Genomic DNA, 20,481 nt, shown 5'->3' on the forward strand with positions numbered 1-20,481 from the left:
CTAGAGCCAGTAATGTGACCCAGCAATACTTTGTAGGAGTGAATTTGCAGGAGCATACATTTTACTTCTGTTTAAATTTCCTGTTTCTAAATTTGATATCTTATGCAATTAGAGTTGAGAACTTTTTCTGCTCTCTACCTTCACCTTTGAAAAAAGAGCGCTTTTTCTCTGTAGAATTGGTCTCTGTGGCTGTTATAATTTTAACTGCAGCAGGCCAGTGATACAGTGAACAGCCTGGGAAGATAGTGCCAGCTGCCAGGCCAGACTGGGGTTGCTCGAGGGTAAGATTTCTTTCTTTAATACCTACTGAGATAAATTTAACATTGCACCAAGCAGGAAAATAAACAGGAAAATTCTTCAGAATGAAAGGAACCTTAAAAGTCATTTAATCCAACCACAGTCAGGTATGTATCTCTTCTGCAGTGTCTCCAAAAAGTAGTAACCAGCCTCGGCTTAAATTCCTCCAAGGATGGGTATCCCATTAAATATCAAGGTACCCAGTTGCATTTTGCCAGTCCTAATTGTTAGAAAGTTCTTTCGAACATCGAGACTTGATTTACCTTTTCAAAGATATTTACCTGTTACTCCATGATAATCATCATCCACCTCTTTTGATCCTGTTATTTGGTGCCTATTTTACCATATTAAACCTACAAATACAGTGATAGGGTCTTTGCCACAAGCCTTGCTTAAGTCATAAATAAATCCATTCATTTGGGAGAGGTATTATTCTTGGTGAGTCCATGCATGTCCTTGTGATAATTGTCTTCTTGTCTAAATGTTTGACAGTTGACTGTAGGATTTTGTCAGGGGTCAATGCATAATCCAGCGGTTTATGGTTTTTAGGCTACACTCCTTTTCCTTTCTGAAAATCAGAGCATTTGCACATCCCCAGTCTTCTGCCTCTTCTCTTGTCTTCCAGTAATTCTAAAAGGTGATGGGAGTAATTCTACTGGGATTTGTTAGTTGCCTAAGCATCAGATTTTGTGACTCATCTGTGTTGGAGATGTGAGTTCATTTGAATCACTTAGCTGGCTCACTCATAATCCTGAGCTCCAACTCCTTTTTTCTATTGTTTGGTCCACCTTTGCAATCTACAGACCCATGTTTCTTTCTAAGATGGTGTAAATGAGAGATTAGTAGCCCTGTCATCCACTAACATGAAATCACTATATCATATTTTGCTTTAGGTCATGTATTCTATTGAATTATGAGTTCCTTCTAGGTAGAAAATGTGTTTTATCTTTACCAGAATTCAAGCTAGTATGGGTTCTGTAAAAGTTGATTGAATCCGCTGAGCTTTTTGCCTAACCTTTCTTGATTTTTTTCTTACTTTAAGAACTCCTTTAAAAAAAATTTTTTTAACCAATTTTCATGAACCTCAGTTTGCTTAGCACTTTAGCCTTCCTGTCACTGTTCTTTAAGTTTGATTTGAGTCTCAATAGATTTTTTTTCACCTTTCTTCTGTGCGTATCCTTTAAAAAATAAGATTTGATATCACACTATATTCTACTAGTGGAAGGGTAGAGTCCTAGTTTGAATTTTTTTTTTAAAGTATTGAAACTAAAACCCAGAGACATGCCTAATTTGGATCTTAACCTTGATTTTGGCAAGATCTCAAAGAAAGTGAGTCACAGCTCTCTACCAGAATCTAAGTTTCTGATGTCCAGGTCTGTGCCCTTTCTACTAATTCTGTTTGAATTCACCATAGTTATCTATGAAGCTTCTCATTCTTGGATGTCTTCTCCTTTTCTCTCTCAGGGATTATTCACAAGTCTCTTGAGAATTCATTATTTAGGAACTATATTGCCTTTTAATATATATATTCAGGATTCTTATTATTTCTGAATGGGTCCCATCTAGCTATAACAACTGTTCATTCCCTCTGAACATTTCTTAATGGCTGACTTTAAGTCAGCAGTCAGCATTCATTCTAGCTCACTGTTTCCTTTTCTCACTGTTGTAAATTTCAATTGACAAGGTCATTTTCTCATATTTCTAAGGATCATGTGAGTACCGCATCAGCATCCAGTTCTTTGTGGACAGAATTAAAAAATACGTTTGCCACACATATATTCCTGTGTGCACACACAACATGATTTAAGAAAAAACTCAAGACTATTTTTTAGCATAATTAGATTTCCAGCAGATAGTCTAAGATTTTACAATGTCTGTGCCAGTTTTTCTCAGCTGTCTGCAGTTAAATATACTGCAGCTATCTGTGGGATACTTTATTGTTATGTCTCTTTTCTCCTAATTTAAGTGCTCTTGTGCTTCCACACTCTGGTTTATAGATTTTTATATAGATTTGAAGTATGTATACACTGTCTCTTATTATTTCCCTTCCCTTACTTTTATAATTTATTTTTAATGCATACTCTTCCATTGTATATTTCAGTTTTGAATTCCTCAGGAGTACACTAACTCTTAGTCTGCAAAACTATCTTTTTATGATAGGCCCATATTTGATATTTGTCTAGTTTGAGAAACTGTGTTTATCTAATTCATATTTATTTCCTTATGATAACATTTTAAATGTTACCTATACACTTTACTTTGGTATATAACTATCTAAATTCCTTAGGATTGTATCCAACAAATTCTCTTTCTTCTCCTGCTTTTTTATTTAACCTAAGCATTACTGGACAGCCTCCAGTGTCTGCTTCTTTCTATGTCATAAAGTCATCCTCCCAAAGCATTTGGCCGCTTTTCTTGAGCTTTTTCAACTTCTCTCTCATCACTGAGTTTAAAGATTTCTTGTTTCAGAGGGCAAGTCCACTATCAAATGAAGTTATAATCAGTCCCTTGCCCATTATTCTGATATATGGGCTGTCATTCAGGAAAACCAAAGCCATCTATGTAACAGACTTCCAAAATCAAGCGTCTCATGGAAAAGAAGATAGGAGTATCACCTCTCTACCAAGTTATTTCACTTCTTAACACGTTTTTCAGAGCTCTCCTTGAGAATCAAACCATTCATTCTTTGAGAAATAAGTAGGAGTAGAAGCATTTTTAGAGCTGAGTCTTAACAGGCTCTGTATTGAATAAATGCCCTTAAGAAACATCACATACCCTTCGTGTGGCCATGTGAGTTCTGTGCACACTCCACACATGGCCACCAAGAGAGATTCTCGAACTGCCAACGTGCATCTTCTTCTGGACACAATAACAACTCTTTCCTCTGTTAAGCCCTATGATTCCTGACTGAGTTTCTGTGGAATATATTCTTATTTAGCATGCTTTCTAGAACTGGTAGTGGTCAATGGCAGTGAGGCCAGATTAGGACACCTGGAGCTGGAAGGTTAGTTGGTTATAATAACAGATGGGTGAGTCAGATTATGATACCTACCCAAAGGTAGGTGATAAGGTCAAGTCCAGGTAGCCAGGTAGAATATTTTGTCTAGAATGAATAAGAGAAATAGGTAGTTGTTCAGACAGTCAGGCATTGAAGTTAGAGAGGTCCAGTGAGGGGTAGGTATTTGGAACAGATTAGGATTCCAAAAATGGATGCATTTTCAGTAGAGGGGAGTTTTGATTGCAAGTACTGGGCTTTCAGCTGTGAGACCGACATTCAGAAGCTAGAACCAAATCTCTGGGAAGACAGGTGAGAACAAGCAGCAACAAACATGGACCTAGTTATTTGAATTAGGGCATGAGAGAGATGCAGATCCAATAACAGACAGACGTTATGACAAGCCATTTAAGCTATTGTCCTAGAACTCTACAGGATTCAAAATAGAATTGGTCCCAGTCTGGGGTTGAGTCTATTGGTGGGAGTGTAATAATTCCAACTTTGATAATGAAAAGGTAGCAGGGGCAGAAATGTCCCTGATAATATTCCATGGGGAGAAGTTCTACCGGTACAGAGCTTCTCTTGCTCCTCTACTCTTTTGTTCACTTATCTCTTGGCATTATTTTACCTCCACTTTCCTTCCCTGAACTGTTTTTTTTTCTTTCTGACTTCTGGGCGATTTCTACTATCTCATCAAAGGAAGCTTTTAATAAACCAGAAGATGGAGAGGTGCTTCTTGGTCTTGTCCCCTTCTCCTCTAGCAGTAGGAAGACCAGTGTACATGTAATAGATGTATTTGATGGTAGACTCTGGGAGGAAAGAAAATATGAGGCGCGAACTTAACAAGTAATAATAAAAGCGTGTTTTGAGTTTTTTGGGAACTCAGGATGGGCCAGCAGGTTTTCTTAGCCATTCTTAACCCTGGGCCTGCGCTGTTCCTGGGAAGAAGTACTTCATTTTGCTTTTTTAAGGACTATTTTTCAACTGACCTGTTACATTTTTTTTTTCTAGCTACTACTCTTTAAAAAATTTAGATGATAGCATATCGACAAGAATCTCCTGCAAATACTTTTCCACACTAAAAATGAGGGGCTACAACCAAAGGATAAGAGAGACTGTGATCAGGAACCTCTGTACATACGTTGCCTGTTTCAGCTAAGCCTTGTAGGATTTACTGGGTCTTAAAGGCCCGACGCATTTTTGGATATCATTTACATTTTTATGAGTCAGGACCTATAATTTTATATATACAATGTGAGTTTATAGGGGTTTTTTTTTCCCCCTGTTTGCTTTTTACACCTATCTCTAGGGTTGCAATAGTTTCCAAATCTTTTGAAGGAAAAACTGATCGCACAGAAGAGTGGTACGGAACCCACTACAAACAAGAAGCTATATCAGATGAAGTCATCGAGGTAAGATTAACTCACTTGTGAATAAGCCTGATTTATGAGGGACACACAAGAACATGAACTCCCTAGGTCAACCAGCTCACAGCCCAGGGTGTGGTGAGTGACGGCCCAGTGCTACGTGTACTGTCCTAAGAGGAGTGAACAAGGAGATGGAGAGCTGGAATTTAGGTTTTGCATGAAGGAATGCCACTACGGCCACCTTCTCATGTGCCTGTCAACCAGCAGGGCTGTCAGGCAGACTCCCAGCCTCATTCAGCCGAAGGTCATTGAAGTCCGCAAAGTACACAGAGAAGCAAGGATACCAACACAGGCAGGAAGAGATGGTAGTAGGGAGCGTGAAAGACAGATGCAAGGGCTACAGAGAGCTCATGATCTCGCCGGGAAGACAGGCAGGGAGCAGTCTCTGGGATTCATGCTGTCTTCACTTTAGGAGGGCCTATATTATATGCCTCACATTCTATCATTGCTCATTTTGTCATTGAAGGGAAATTAGTATGTTTGGATAGTATGTTACTCCATTCGTCAGTAGTTGTGAACCTTATCTACCTGTCCAGTACTTTTTCAGTTCTTATTGGCTGTGTAGCTGTAGCTTTGAGGTTGTGTTCTTTATTCATAGGAAAATACCAGAAAGCCTTGCTCTGATTAGATTCTAGTTAAACTCAAGTAATGGGCATTTCTTAAATGTACCTGTGTAATGATACAGAAAAAAGAAGAAATAGGTTAAGAAAGAAAATTATTGCTGGTACTTCTCTGACATATTCATGGCACAGAAGGAGATCACTGGAGCCCTTTAGTGTGTGAAAATACCCATCTTGCTAAACTGAGGAAAGCTGATCTCCCATGAATTAGTGCTGGGTCTGAACTAATCCTAAAACAAGAGAGAACCCCTATTCACCAAGTTCCGATCATCACAACCCTGCCCTGAATGTGCATTTTTTAGAAACAAATTTATCTGGGAGCTCAGCAGTGAAATTACTTGCTAAGTGTTTGCCAGTTCCTATTATCCAGCCATTCTGGAGACTTCAGTTGCTACTTAAAAATAATATGGCAACATCCCCACTATCCCAGTGCCAAAAGGCACAAATGCAGGGACCAAAATAGAACTGCAGAAGCTGCAAGGCTGTGCCACATCATCTGGAGGCCAAATTACTGAACCCAGAATTATTGGCAGTCGATTGCTTTTTTTCTTTTTCTTTTCTTTTCTTTTCTTTTTTCTTTCTTTCTTTCCTTTTCTTTTCTTTTCTTTTTTTTAAATTAACAGTTTCTCTTTCTCTCTCTCTCTCTCCCTCTCTTCCTTTCTTCCTTTCTTTTTCTCTCTTTCTTTCTTTTTTCTTTAAAAAAAAAAATAATGAAAAGTCTTGTAAATTAAAGTTCAACAATCGATGTCCTGTGATCTGTCCCACTTAGTTTTTGGCACTAGCCCATGGAACAGATCCAGCCTGCAGGTTGTCAGCCCTGTCCCACAATCCAGACTTGTCTCGAATTTGTCCTTAACCTTGTGCTTGAATTACTGCTTCACTTGAAAGTTCACACAGCCATCTGCAAGAGGTGTGGACCAGGCCTTTAAGAAGAAATACTAAAATGAAAAAAACTTCCTTTAGCCTAGCTTTCAAGCCACACATGCAAGTAACTGAGTGTAGCTGAAATTTTAACTTTTATGTAAATGACCTATTGCCTAGCAGTTGAGGGAAATGTCCCTGTACAAATTATTCTCTGTTCTTTAAAGAGCTAAAGTAAATGTGATCTTCACACGAACCAATTAGCCTCTCAGTGTTCCACTGTCTCAGATAGTTCCTTAACCTCAGCTGGTCATTTTGGAGATGTATAAAGAGGAAAGACAGGTAAGTATAAAACCTTGATTAGTACCAGAGACTCCACCTCAAGTTTCATAAAAAGTCATCAGTAGATCTTGGGAGTAGCCTCTTTATATATGATAGAAAAGAATGCTGTGCGATGTTTATCTCCTTAATATTTGCCTGGATATTAAGCAAAGTGACTATTTTAAACTGTTGTATTTTTCATTATTCATCTAGAAATGGCAAAATGCTGACCTGAATGGGAAATTTAAGCTTCCAACGAAGAATGAATTTATTCCTACAAATTTTGAGATTTTAGCATTAGAAAAAGAAGCAACACCATACCCTTCTCTTATTAAGGTAACATGTTAGACTCAGCGATTTTAAGTTCAGAGGACAGACCTATTACATGGAAGGGACTAAATAAATGATTTCTTGCATTTAGTACTATGTTGATTTGTGGGAGGGAGGGCTCACATCCAAAGAGGTGACAGAAAAGTTGCAGAGAGAATAATACAAATATTAAAAGGCTAGAAATGCTAAAGCAAGCAAGCAAGCAAGCAAACAAAACTGCTAAAAACATAGAATCTAGGGAATTATTTTCTTTGCAGAAAAAAAAAAGAGTAAGTCTGGACTGTAACTGAAAGTCTATTGACAGATAGGGGCCTCTTTTTAATATTCTCTGAAGACCCAATAAGGAAGTAGATGCTACTGGCATCACCAGTCTTCTCTCTTCACTTCCCACCTGCTGACCCTCTGAATATACTTCAAGGCCATGAGGCAGCAGCCTCTCCAGAGCAAAACTCTCAACTGTTGCCTTTGCCTTTCTCTTCTTGCAGGGTTATTTGATTTTTCCATATGCCCATATTTTCATAACCAGATTTTTTCTCCATTACAGGATACAGCTATGAGCAAACTCTGGTTCAAACAAGATGATAAGTTTTTCTTGCCGAAGGCTTGTCTCAACTTTGAATTTTTCAGGTATGTAAGATGAATCTAGCTACAAAGCTTCCTGTAAAAATCAACAATTACATTTCTAAAAGTTTTCTTTGCTTCTTTGAGGATCCATGTCTAGAAATAAAAGGAATTATTTAGCCTAGACGAGGGAAGGCTGCTGCTGTTACGGGATATTGTAAGAACCACAGTTGTTCGTGCTGCCTTTCATTGATGAGAACACCCTGTGACTGAAGTGATTTAAGTTAGCTCTTGGGAGGGCCATGCTGACCTTTAGGATTTTGGAATCTGGGCGGCTATAGACTTACCGAGAAGTTTCATTTAAGAAAAATTAAATAATTTGGGGGTGTTTTTTGTTGTTTTTTGTTGGTTTTGTATTCTTGGAATTTATCCAGAAGAAGAGGTAGTAGTTATTCAATGATCTTGAGTCTTTTCCAGCTCATTAAGCTGGAGCCCTTAGATATGGCTTTCTCTATCCCTGGCTTGCTCAGAGGCATATCTCGGAGACATGGCTGGTTCGGTTCCAAACCACCGCAATAAAGTAGTACCTCAGTAAAGTGAGTCGTACTTTTTTTTGCTGGTGGAAGATCTTGCCTTTAGTTTGTAAAACTCACAACATCTGTGAAGTGCAGTATATCAAAGCTCAATAAAACGAGGGATATGCCTGTACTTTCCCATTTGGCTTCTTTGATTTGGCTTCAGAATATTTTCTCAGAGACCGTTTGACATTTTTGTGTTCTTTAAACTGCCCAGCATAATTCTTAGAATTAAAAATGTTTGTTTTCCACCAATCCCTCTCTGTATTCTGGTCTCCCTAGAGGTGAACACTCAGGTTTCTTTTGTATTCTGGCAGAAATCTTCTATGTATGTATATCTTTTAATCTTTTCAGAAATAGGATTATATTATGCCTGCTTACAGTTTTTAAAACTTTGTGATCTATATTTAAGTATACAGCATCTGATGACAAAATAATGTTGTTGTTGTTGTTTTTTAAATTAACAGACGAACCATAATTTAAGCATTCTAGTTGAATCATGTTCTCTTTTAAAAGTTAGTTCACCAGTAAGTTGCCGTGGATGCGGCATTTTAAGACACTTCCTGGACCTGCTCTCTGAGCTTCAGCCCATAGGGCTTTGAGCTGCCAGACTTGGCTTTTTCTGGCTTTTCACTTCCGCCTAAGAAAGGTACATAGGTGCCTGTGGGGCTGAGCCTTTCGTGGATTCTTTTGTTTTAATGATTTTGCTTTTGTGAATTGTGCCCTAAGTTTCTGAGCTGCTGTTTGCCTAAAAAGGAAAGTCTGTCATTATGTATAATACTTTAAGAAATTCAGTGACAGAGTGAGCATTCATTTAGATTTTCCAGATGGAGAATGTTTGTATAGCTGTAGTTTTCTCTTTAATCTTAATTCTCTAAGTGACTAAGCATTTTACCCCTATTTTTTCTTCATTATCCGTTTTTGATAAAATTGTTGGCTTTGCTGTTAGTACATTAGTTATATTTACTGTGCCATAGATAGAGTGAAACTTTTTAATTTGCTGCCAAACAAGCCAAGTGGCACCTACCTGAGGTCCTTCACATAAGCTCTTTTCTCAACATGGAATGTTCTTCACCCTACCCAGATATCCTCAGGGCTTACTCCTTTGCTTCTTTCAAGTCTGAACCCAGATGTTACCTTATTAGAGACTCCTCGATTAACCACGTTAGCAATCTTTCTGTCCCGCCTCCACTACCTGTCACTTCTGTTCCCCTTTCTCTGCTTAATTTTTCTCCTTAGCACTATCACCACACGATGAATCATATTTAAATTTATTATTTGTCTCCTCTAACTGGACTATAAACTCTGGGGTCAGGGTCTTTGCCCAATTTGTTCCTTTTTTATTCTCAGTACCTGAAGAAGAGCCTAGCATTGTAGTAAGTATAATACATTTTTTGTTGAGTAAATGAATCTTCTTATAAAGGTAAGCAGTTTCACATAGTCAAATGAGTAGGTCACTTGACTTAAATTTGAATCCTAACTGCCGCTATCAGCCCAGGTGACATGAGGAAAATTATATTTCTTAATTGGGAAATGAAGATTTAAATTAGGTGATCTCTGTGATCCTGTTTAGTTCTTATGCTCTGTAATTGGTTCCTCTCTTTTTTTGCTCTTTCTCACTTAAATATTTTCCTATTTTAAATTTTTTTCCTGGTTCTGGCTGCAGTTATACAGTGGAAATTATAAGTTATGTTACTGTTAGTGCTCTAGCTTTATTGGTTTGGGGGCAACTCAGAGATAAGCGAACATTTTCACAAGTCTCGATTTTTCTCTTTTAAGTTCATATAATCATTGCACACAAACTTCTCAATCTCATACTCCTTTTCACCAAGGGTTTGACTTGCTTAGAAGGAGAAAGAGGACATGCCAGTGCTATATCAGATCTTTCAGCCATACCTCCTCCTATTAGCCCAAACGTAGGCATGCATTTTGTCTGGTTCCACTCCTTACCTGCCCTGCGTTTCTCACTTGTCAGTTCTGCCACACGATCTGGGGTAAGCAGTTTCTTCTCCCTTTTTACCACCACCCGCACACATGACATGTTTCAGACTTCTTCTTTAGACATCTTTTTTTTTTCCCCTCATGAGAAGAGACAGACTCAAGAATTCAAACCATATCTTCAGGAGATTATGTTAACCGGTGTTCAGTTTCTTGATCCATCTCGAAAGGCCACACATCACATTGGGAAGTAATAAATCAGCTATTTTACTGTCAACATTTTCTTCCAGCCCATTTGCTTATGTGGACCCCTTGCACTGTAACATGGCCTATTTGTACCTTGAGCTCCTCAAAGACTCACTCAACGAGTATGCATATGCAGCAGAGCTAGCAGGCTTGAGCTATGACCTCCAAAATACCATCTATGGGATGTATGTAAGTACCCATGTCTTAGAGCCTTCCACTCATCAACGTTTTTTACATTGATTTGATGGAAGCATTTTTGATTGAGGGTATGAGTTTAATTTCTTTTTTTTTTAATCTTTATAGCTAATCATATTTTCTCATCATTTAATTTTAAGTTAGCTCTTATTTTAAGTATTCAGGAATATACCATTCATATAATGCAAATTTTCCTTGGTTTCTTTTTCTTTTTCTTTTTCTTTTTTTTTTACATCTTTCATCAGATTGTCATATTTTTCTCCTAAAAATTGGACCCTGGTTTAGGTTTAGGTCTTACCCATTCCATATCTGAAGTCTTGGTCTTTGATAACAAAATGATGTCGTGTTGCCATTGTAAAACATAAGGTTGGCCTATCCTGTTTCCCTAGCAATTCAGATCATGAGGCTGCATATCCATACTCTTCGGTCATGTTTCTTCATTACCATGCCACTGCTTGAGGTATCAAAGCATTTCTTTTGTTTTTCTTTTTGTTAGTCGCTACATTTATGCTGATCCTCTCCATTGCAACATGACATACCTGTTTATCAGGTTATTGAAGGATGATTTAAAAGAGTATACATATGCAGCACGCCTCTCAGGTTTGAGCTATGGCATTGCATCAGGAATGAATGCAATACTTGTAAGTAAAATGAAAACCAAAGAAAAGGCACCACACCGTTTAAGCATTATGTTGAGCTTGGGAAAACTATTAACTTCTGCATTTTTAAACAAGAAGATTGATGGTTTTTCCCTTGCAACTTTTTAATGACTGAAGGACTCAAATTAGTATTAGCTACACTAATGAATGATTTAGTAGTTTAGTGCATCTTGTGAACATGTCTGTGTGCTACATTTATTTGCATGTTCCTCTGCTTGAAAGCTTAACATATTAATCCTAAAAGCATGTTGTTCTTTCCATGTATTTGAGTATATTAACATCTGTAAGTGAAAGATGTCCATAGTTATTGTTGTGATGCTTGAATTTTATTTATATATGAACTTCTTTTATTTCTGCTGACAGTATTAGAAAGTTTCTGTGTTCAAAAACATGTGATGTTTTCATTTAATTTTTTTATAGCATGCATCATTAACTACTTTTAAGTGTGTTTTAAAATAAACACTATTAAGTGCACTCTAAGAGATAACTAGGTCCTTTCTCTTGACTCTGACATTTCCAAACTTATATCTCATTTTTAAATTAACATTCCTTTTATGGCACACATTCATCTTCACTCTTGAAAATATACTGTATGTTTTAGTAACAACTAAAATGAGAGCATGTGCTGGGTACTCCTCTTTATAAATTCTTATGCAAAAAGTTTTAGAGTTTTTAAATTTTACTTATTTTGTAGCGACTTTTTTTCTTCACAAAAGTTAATTTTCTGGTAGCTTTCGTTTAATGTATAAGAATGTATACAACCTAACCATTCTCAGAGTCCGGGGAAATTCGAAGCTCAGAGATCAAAATAAACTCCAAATAGAAAAATAATAATCTATTATTTTTTCACTATTGAGTTTTAGTAGCATATTACCATTAATATAAATAATATTTTATTTGTGGTAAAATGGGCTTTCAGCTAGTTATCAGTCTAGTTCCCATAGTATGTGATGTGCTTTCCAAGGACCTGCACTAAAAAATGCCTATCATTTTTATCAGGTAGAAGTTTTCGTAGATATTCTGATTGCAGTGTATCCTCTACTTTGGTGGGTGCCACCATGTGGAAATGTAATAATGGGAAATGTAATAATAGGCATCCCCCGCTTTTCAAAATGTTATGTTTTCAAGGACTGTTAAAGTAAATTGTCCTAAGGCAAAATCCTGATGGTACATACAATGTATCCTCAGTACACATTCATTTTGCCATTGGCTTTTGGAACATCAGCAGGACTCATCAAACAAACAATTGGTGATTGAATGAGAAAAGTGGCAAAATGCCATATACAAAATTGGGGCTGCCTGATTTCTCCAAATGTGTTTTTAAAAATATTTAAATTTAAACAACTTGAGGACATATCCAATCATTTGTAGGTAATGCTCCCCTGTGATTTTTTTACCTTCTTACTATAAAAATTTTAAGCCTGCCTTTCCTTAGAAATTCTTTTTGAAGAATAAACTTAAAATACATTCTGTAATTAATTTTGGTATAATAAGAACTTGAATTTTGATGACGTAACGTGTGCTGCCATAGTTTGGCATCAGGTGAGTTTTCGTACTACTGATTTTGTGTAGGAAAAGCAAAATTATGCTTTTGGGTTTTAGTAAACAGAGATGGTTAATGTTATCTTCTCAGTGTTAAATTATATTTATGAGAAGTTAAATTAATTGAATTTCTTATTTCATTTTTATTTGAATACACCTGATTTGATGATTTTCTAAATGTTTACAATCAGGCTTAAAGTCGTTTCATAATATTTTTAGACTTTTAATACCATGAACTCTTTCTTTAGCTCTCAGTGAAAGGTTACAATGACAAGCAGCCAATATTGCTAAAGAAGATTATTGAGAAAATGGCTACCTTTGAGATTGATGAAAAAAGATTTGAAATTATCAAAGAGGCAGTAAGTTTTCTGAACTTATTTTTATAATCTGTTTTTTTGTTGTTGTTCATAAGGTGATATGAAATGATTTTTAAAAGACTTATAAAATTAATGAACCCATGTCTCCCTTCACTAGTACATGCGATCTCTTAACAATTTCCGAGCTGAACAGCCTCACCAGCACGCCATGTACTACCTCCGCTTGCTGATGACTGAGGTGGCCTGGACTAAAGATGAATTAAAAGAAGCCCTGGATGGTAAGACTTTTTCTGCTAATAGCCTAATGCTTTTTTCAGTTTTTTTCTAAAATCATTTTGTTTTATCCTGATAATCTAGTGTTTATGCTTTCTAATAACATGTAGTTCTCTTAAAGCCAGATTTGCATACTTTTTGTAAAAGCAGTGGTGACCTTTGAAGGCAGCTTAGCCGTATTTGATGTTTTCAGCCTGGATCAACAGCAGTTAATTATTACTGTTCATAGATTTCTTCCGATGACTAAATGTTTTGACTTAAGTACTTACCTTGTTAATAGTGAAGTATTCAGGAAAGGAAAAGAGGGCCAGATTTGAAAGTCTTATCCCACGGAAAGAATACTCAAGCATCTTTAGATCTGTTCAGTTCGGTTAAAAACTAGGAAATGTGTAAAGACTGAAGAGTCATCTTTTGTTTCTTTTTTTCTAAAATCTTAAATCTAGTTTTCAGAGGCTTTGTTCGATAGTCCTGAATTCTGGGAGGGCAGCGATTATGCCTTCCCTTTTATCCTCTTTACTTAGTATCTAGTGTAGTATTACATCCTTCGTGTGTGTGTCTAATGAATGCCTATGGAATGGAGTGAAATTACTTTTAGGATTGTTTTATTGTAAAGAATGTGACTGATATCACTCTTTTTTACTGTTTTATCTTTTTCACTTCTTAGCATTACTTTATCAGTTAATCTTTCTATATGCTCAGCAATAAGGAAAGCATTTTGAATTTTTAATGATTTTATATGACAAATCCTTATACTTATCATGTAACATTATGCTTTTGATGTCTTCATTGACAAATCAAGAGCAAGTATTGAAAATCATTATTTTATTGGTTGCCTCAGGCATTGGATAGGCTTATAGATTATAAAATTCATGAACTAGAACAGATACATTTTTAATCTGGACAGTTAACATACTTTTCTTTACAAAATGATTATGAGTCACGTCTAGTTGAATGCAAGAATCTTACCTTTTAAAAAAAAACCACATATTTTAAATATATTTTTCAAGAAATTGAGCTTGCATTCAGCATGATCAAAACGCAGAGGTTTTGGGATACCCCGCCTTGTCTGGGTCAGGGTCTGGGTCAGACGTTTCGTGAATTTTAAGCAGAATAAGCTCTAAAGTGTCTCATAGGCATGTGAAACCTTCCCAAAATATATTTTATAAAGAAAAAGGTAGTACTTTTTTAGTTGAAATTCTCTACTCTAACAAGTAATCATTCTGTTTTGATATATATATTCATACAACAATCCCGTAATACAAACACGGCTTATTCGGGAGACAACTCAGTCTGAGAAGCTGGCTCCCCGATGACTCTAAATCAGTCAGCTATCCAGGTGCCGGGGTAGCAAGAACCTCAGAGTTCAGTGTGATCCAACAACATTTACTGACTGCCCTCTATGTGCCAGGCCCTAGATTCCAGGTGCTTGAGATTAAAAAGAAAAAGATGAAAAAAAAAAAAACCCATCATTTTGATTGGGTTTCTTTGATCACGTAGCTCCAGCCTAGTGGCGAAGCAAAAGTGTAAACAGATCATTGTAGTAAAGGCAAAAGAGTAAGTGTCGTTATAAAGGTCTGTAGAGAGCGGTGAGGTATAGGGAGGGTCCTAGGGCAGTGCCTTGGAGAGCAACGAGTGCCCTTTGGAATTAGACTAAGGATCAAATGCCAGCTCTGTAACTTACTAGCTTGATGATTTTGGACAAGAAACTTAAATTTTCTAAACTTCAGTTTTCTCATCTTTAAACTGAGGATAATAGTACATACTTTACAGTCTATAACATCGATAAGATGCCTGACCCATAGTAAGCACTCGTTAATTCCCTTCCCATGTCTCTCTTTAAGTCACTAATTTTCTCATACATTGTAGCAGTTATCAGTACGATGGTCCTAATGGAGAAGGGACAATGCTTCCTTATTGAAGAATTAAATCAATACATGTAAAAGGAAAGTGGGGAGTAGAAAACTTACTTTTAGGATGCCATAATAATAATTGATATAGGCAGTATACACCAATAGATGCTAAAATTAGTGGGCAAAATTTAAGGAAAAACAGGATATTTGTATAGTTTCAAAATATTTCTGCCTAAATATTAATTATAATGGGAAAAGTAACCATCAATGAGTAGAATGGCTTTTCCTAATTGCTTGTTGAGCATACATGTGTTACTCAGTAATAACCAAAAGAATAAAATAGTGCACTGACAGTGAAGACATCTGGCAGACACCACTGTGACCAAGTGTCAACATCACTACAGCATATCAACATCATGCACCCCTGATGTGCTGCACTGAGAAGGGCATTTTACCTTTGTGGTATTCTTCCTAGTAGTACATAAACTCAGTTTAATCATGAGAAAACATTAGGCAAACCTAAATAAAGGGCATTAGATGAAATAGCTGAACAGTACTCTTCAGAAATCTTAAGGTCATGAAAGACAAAGAATGACCAAGGAACTGTCACAGATTGGGGGAAACTAAGGACACATGATAACTAAATGCAAGATGCAACTGTGGACTAGATCCTGGAACAGAAAAAGATGTTAGTGGAAAAATTGAAATCCAGGTAAAGTCTGTATTTTAGTTAATAGTGTTGTATCAGTGTTAATGTCTTACTTTTGATCACTGTACAATGGTTATGAAAGATGTTAACATTAGGGAAAACTAGGTGAATAGTATATAGGAACTCTACTATTTTTGAACTCCAAACTCTTCTGTAAATCTCAAATTATCCCCTTTTTTTAAAAAAAACCTTACAGATAGAGCTCACTATTTCTTACACTTTTACAGATGTCACCCTTCCTCGCCTTAAGGCCTTCATACCTCAGCTCCTGTCACGTCTGCACATTGAAGCCCTTCTACATGGAAACATAACAAAGCAGGTAGGTAGTTGAGGTTTTAAAAGTCTGTTGTGGATCAGTGCAAGAGAATTTTTGCTCTAGTCTAAGACTATTAACTACCGCAGGGTGATTATAAACACGTTAGTGTTCACTCACCTTCTCTGCTCTATGGAGGAAGGTAGGAGGAACATAGGGGAAGTAGAATGATCATGGTTAGCTGTGAACCTTGTGTGATCATAATAAGTAGAATAATTTTCCCTACTCTATAGGACAGCAGGACTATATAGTGGATAAGAGCACATGGCGTGGAATCAGATAGCCTAGATTCAAATCCTGACCATACCACATACTAGATATGTAATCTTCTGAAAAGGTCTTAACCTCAGTTGCCCTATTTGTAACATTAGAGTTATTAGAATTAAATTAAATAGCAAATGCCAAGTGTTTACCACGTGGATAGCACTCCAAAATTCCTATGACAGTCTGTCTCAAGAGCCAACACTTTCTACCACTCTGCTATACTAGCTCCAAAACAATATGCCTAAGGTCAGATGCTAATAAGTCTGGCAGACACAGGATTCTTACCAAGGTCAGTTTTATTCAAAATATAGCCTTATGCTCACCTCCTTTGCTTTGCTATAACCCCAGGTGTTGTTTACTTGGGACCAACTTTTTATCACCGATAATGTCTCCAACTTCTGCAGTGTCTTTCTCCCAGCATTGAGACTGCCTGAGTCTCTGTTTCTCTTCACTAATACCATATTGACTATATTGCAAATTGAAAATTTCAATTTTTATTCATTTGAATAGGTTCAAATGTATTTAAGATTTAAAAATCGGTTTTTATGATAAACTAGGCTAGTTTATTAAACAAGCATGTTTTCATATTGTATTGGCTGTCATTCAACATACTCTTTATTTTCACAGACAAGATACATTTGTGTTTTTGTGTACTGTGACCTGTCTTTTTCCACAGGCTGCATTAGGTATTATGCAGATGGTTGAAGACACTCTTATTGAACATGCACATACGAAACCTCTCCTTCCCAGTCAGCTAGTTCGGTACAGAGAAGTTCAGCTCCCTGACAGTAAGTTGAAATGTTACAATTTTGGTAATGAACTATTTTGACATAATATTGTGGGCGATTACAGGTAGATTGAATTCATTTGGATAATAAGGTATAGTTTTACGGTAAAGATCTACTGGGATCTTCTATTTATAGAAGTATGGTCGAAGACAGAAAATTCTGCCAGAAAATTATCTATAGGTGGGCCAAAGAAGTGAAATTGAGGCAGGCAATTATTTTGAGGAGAATGATACTGGAATTGATGGATAATTGAGTATGGAGGAGTTAGGAAGTAAAAATATCACAATGCTAAAGAAATATTGATTGTGAATCATGAAATAAAATGAAAACTGGAATCATAATATTTAATTGGAACGCCATAGGAGCCTTTGGCAGAAATAGTTTTAGGAAAGCCACACGCAGATAACAACATGTATTCATTACATGCATACTTTATGAGGAATTAACATAAGGAATGGATAATAATATTTTAGAGTTTGCAGTGTTGGGTTAATTTTGCATTGACAGTGGTTTCTGTTGCTATAAAAACTCATTAAGCATTATTTTCATTATTGTTCAAAATTGTCTAGTGGGAAGTATGTAAGACCAGGGATGAGAAGCATTGTTTTTTTGTTTTTCTTGTTTGTTTGTTCAGCCAAACTCAATTATTGATTATTTCCCATGCATGCATGGTCTGTGCTTTTTTTTTACCCCCCAGCTATTTTATTCTCCTGAAAATAGTGTTCCATTCCACCCCCTAACCCCCATTTCCTCATGGACCTATGTCTACCCCTATTCATCCTTCCAGGCCCATCTTATTCCACTAAACATTTTCTAACACTCCCAGCTAGAAGTAATCACTTCCTATGCTGACTTCCCAGCACAGGTTTTCTGAACCTTCCCTTATTTAAGTTACTCAGCACTTCTCCTTTTGCATTGTGATTGAAGTACATCTCCATATCCCTCGTTAACTTATATGTTTCTTAAGACTAGGGTTTGTGTCTAGCTCATTTGAGGAGCTATTAAAGCAACTCAAACATAGTATTAATTCAGGATATCGTTGTTGAATGTGCAAAGGTACCTTGAGCGCAGCTCTGCTGTTCCACATGGCCAGTCATCACACACCTGGTAATGGTTCACTTCAGACTTCTGCTAGTTTGTTCCTCAGTAACTACATCATGGCGGAGAGGAAGAATCAGGATCTGCCATTCCAAAACCACAACACTTGGTCATGAGGCAAAGTGAAGCCAGTCTAAAAACAAAATTTCAAAGTGAAATCTATCTTTCACACTTCTTCTTACTAGGACTCTATCTCTTCTGTCTCTCAAGTGCCCTCACAAATTGCCCCATGCTCAAAAATTCAGTTCATATCCCACTCTTAAAATGCTAGGTGTTAGGAAATCATTATAATTTAGTCAACTGGTTGGATGTGTCTTAAATAGTCTTTCACTTAACTCTCCATGGTACAATATTTACAGTTTAAAAAGAAAAATTTCAGGCATTATGAAGGAGGAGACATTTAGGGATACATATGAAAAAGGCTAGAAGCGTGTATGGGGGGAGGCGGACTTCCAGCCTGTGATCTCCTACTTCTTCTGATAAGAGGGAACTTAGTGCTGTGAGTATGCAGTCAGAAAGTTTGACTGTTAGTCTTGGGTCTGGTCAGAAAAGTGACATAGTTGAAATACAAGTCCAAGCTTCTCTGCCTCCCTTTACTGTTGATGTCTAAATTAGCTTCTGTGTGAGTGAGCAAACGCCTCATTACTGCTATGTCTGGGAAAGCTTAAATTTGAGTCTTATACAATACTAAATACTAAGCGCTGTGTATTTGCTTAGCCACATTTATTGCTCATGAAATAAAGTGATCAGATCATAAAGCATGATCATCTGCTCATAACTTTGATGAAATATTTTATCAACATATATGAATTTTAGTCTTAGCTGTCCACCATCTGACTCTGTGTCCTGGGGCAAGTCACCCCACTTCTCAAGTCCTTAGTTTCCTCATCTCTAAAGTGAGATGGTAGGCTAAGTTAATATCTAAGCATTGTACGTATTTGTGTAAATTTATGAAATGACCTTTTGTGTGGGTGTTAGTAGACAGTATTGGGAATAGAATGTTAAATAGAAATGCAAGATAATAAAGGCACAACTAGAAATTTTTAGAAATTGTTTTGTATGGTTATTAAAACAAGTGGTATTTCTGTTGAGGTTCTTGTATGTATTAGTTCTAATCTAGTACTTACAGTACGTTGTACATTTTATTAATTATGAGTCTCATCTAGCATTAATACTTAGTCATAAAATGGGTCTTTTGTAAGTTCCTTGCCCTTTAAATTTAATGAATGTTTAACGAGGGCCTACCAATTTTAGTATATGTGTTGCTGAAGCGAGCACACAAAGACCTACCAAATGCAAATCACTGCACTAGGATTTCCTTAGCTAAGTTGTTTCACATTCTTAATTAATGGCAGCTTGGAATGGCCAAACACCAACCAAATGGAACAACTTTAAAAAGCCAAGCAAAACATTAACTTTTTTAAACTCTAAATAAATTTTGAACATGTTGCTCTTTTTTTTGAAACTTCCTAGGAGGATGGTTCGTTTATCAGCAGAGGAATGAAGTTCACAATAACTGTGGCATCGAGATATACTACCAAACAGACATGCAGAGCACCTCGGAGAATATGTTTCTGGAGCTCTTCTGTCAAATCATCTCTGAGCCTTGCTTCAACACCCTGCGCACCAAGGAGCAGCTGGGTGAGAGAGAAGTAGGGGAAAACAGGGTGCCCTAGGCCTTGAGGAGCAACCACTGTCCTCAGGGAACATTCTCTACATGTAACGGTCCCCAGCATGTCACTTCAGGCATGTTCTATTCAGAAAGACTTGTGAAGACCTCATTTGTGGGGGACCCATTTCTAAAAGATAAGCAATTAATATCTTATGCACATTAAAGCAGTTCCTGAGGCGATGACACCATGTTTACATTGCATACATATCAACACAGAAGACATTTTGGGTAGCGAGGATAGGGTACAAAGGGCAGGCTGTCATGGGTGATAAGGTGGGAAGCAAGCCATCCAGAGAAGCTTAGATCTACTAAGCTTTGGATTCCTTGAGCGTGCAGGTGTTTTCTCTCATTCATCTTTGTATCCCAAGCCTAGGGCACATAGAAGGTACTCAGTAAGTATTGAGGAAATTTTTCAAGTGGAGGAGTTATAGGCACTGTTAAAAGTCTTGGAGATCGTGGCAGGTTTGATCAATGAGAAAAGAGCCAGTGAAAAAGGATTTGGGAGGTGCCTCCAAGTACCTTTTTTTTCTTTTTTTACTTTTTTTTTTTTTTAAACAACCACCATGCTACATGCTGGGAAGTGAAAATAGATAAGTTCTGAATGATTCTTTCCTGCAAGGAGCTCACAGT

At 36.9% G+C, this 20,481-nt stretch overlaps 1 protein-coding gene across 2 annotated transcripts in view; it reads left to right on the forward strand.

The window, feature by feature from the left end:
• IDE (insulin degrading enzyme) overlaps positions 1–20,481 on the forward strand; it is a 99,651-nt gene that overhangs the window by 69,895 nt on the left and 9,275 nt on the right. Inside the window, exons 12-20 of one of the 2 annotated variants that reach the window (XM_006925948.3) lie at positions 4,602–4,704; positions 6,735–6,857; positions 7,396–7,478; positions 10,216–10,360; positions 12,816–12,926; positions 13,042–13,162; positions 15,944–16,035; positions 16,970–17,081; positions 19,653–19,820. In XM_006925948.3, the coding sequence (XP_006926010.1) occupies positions 4,602–4,704; positions 6,735–6,857; positions 7,396–7,478; positions 10,216–10,360; positions 12,816–12,926; positions 13,042–13,162; positions 15,944–16,035; positions 16,970–17,081; positions 19,653–19,820 (1,058 nt within the window). Of the gene's footprint in view, positions 1–4,601; positions 4,705–6,734; positions 6,858–7,395; positions 7,479–10,215; positions 10,361–10,862; positions 11,008–12,815; positions 12,927–13,041; positions 13,163–15,943; positions 16,036–16,969; positions 17,082–19,652; positions 19,821–20,481 lie in introns of both variants that reach the window. The other variant, XM_025042249.1, reaches the window with a different exon arrangement.

The sequence above is a fragment of the Pteropus alecto genome, unplaced genomic scaffold, assembly GCF_000325575.1.
Source record: "Pteropus alecto unplaced genomic scaffold, ASM32557v1 scaffold88, whole genome shotgun sequence".
NCBI classification, from domain to species: domain Eukaryota; kingdom Metazoa; phylum Chordata; class Mammalia; order Chiroptera; family Pteropodidae; genus Pteropus; species Pteropus alecto.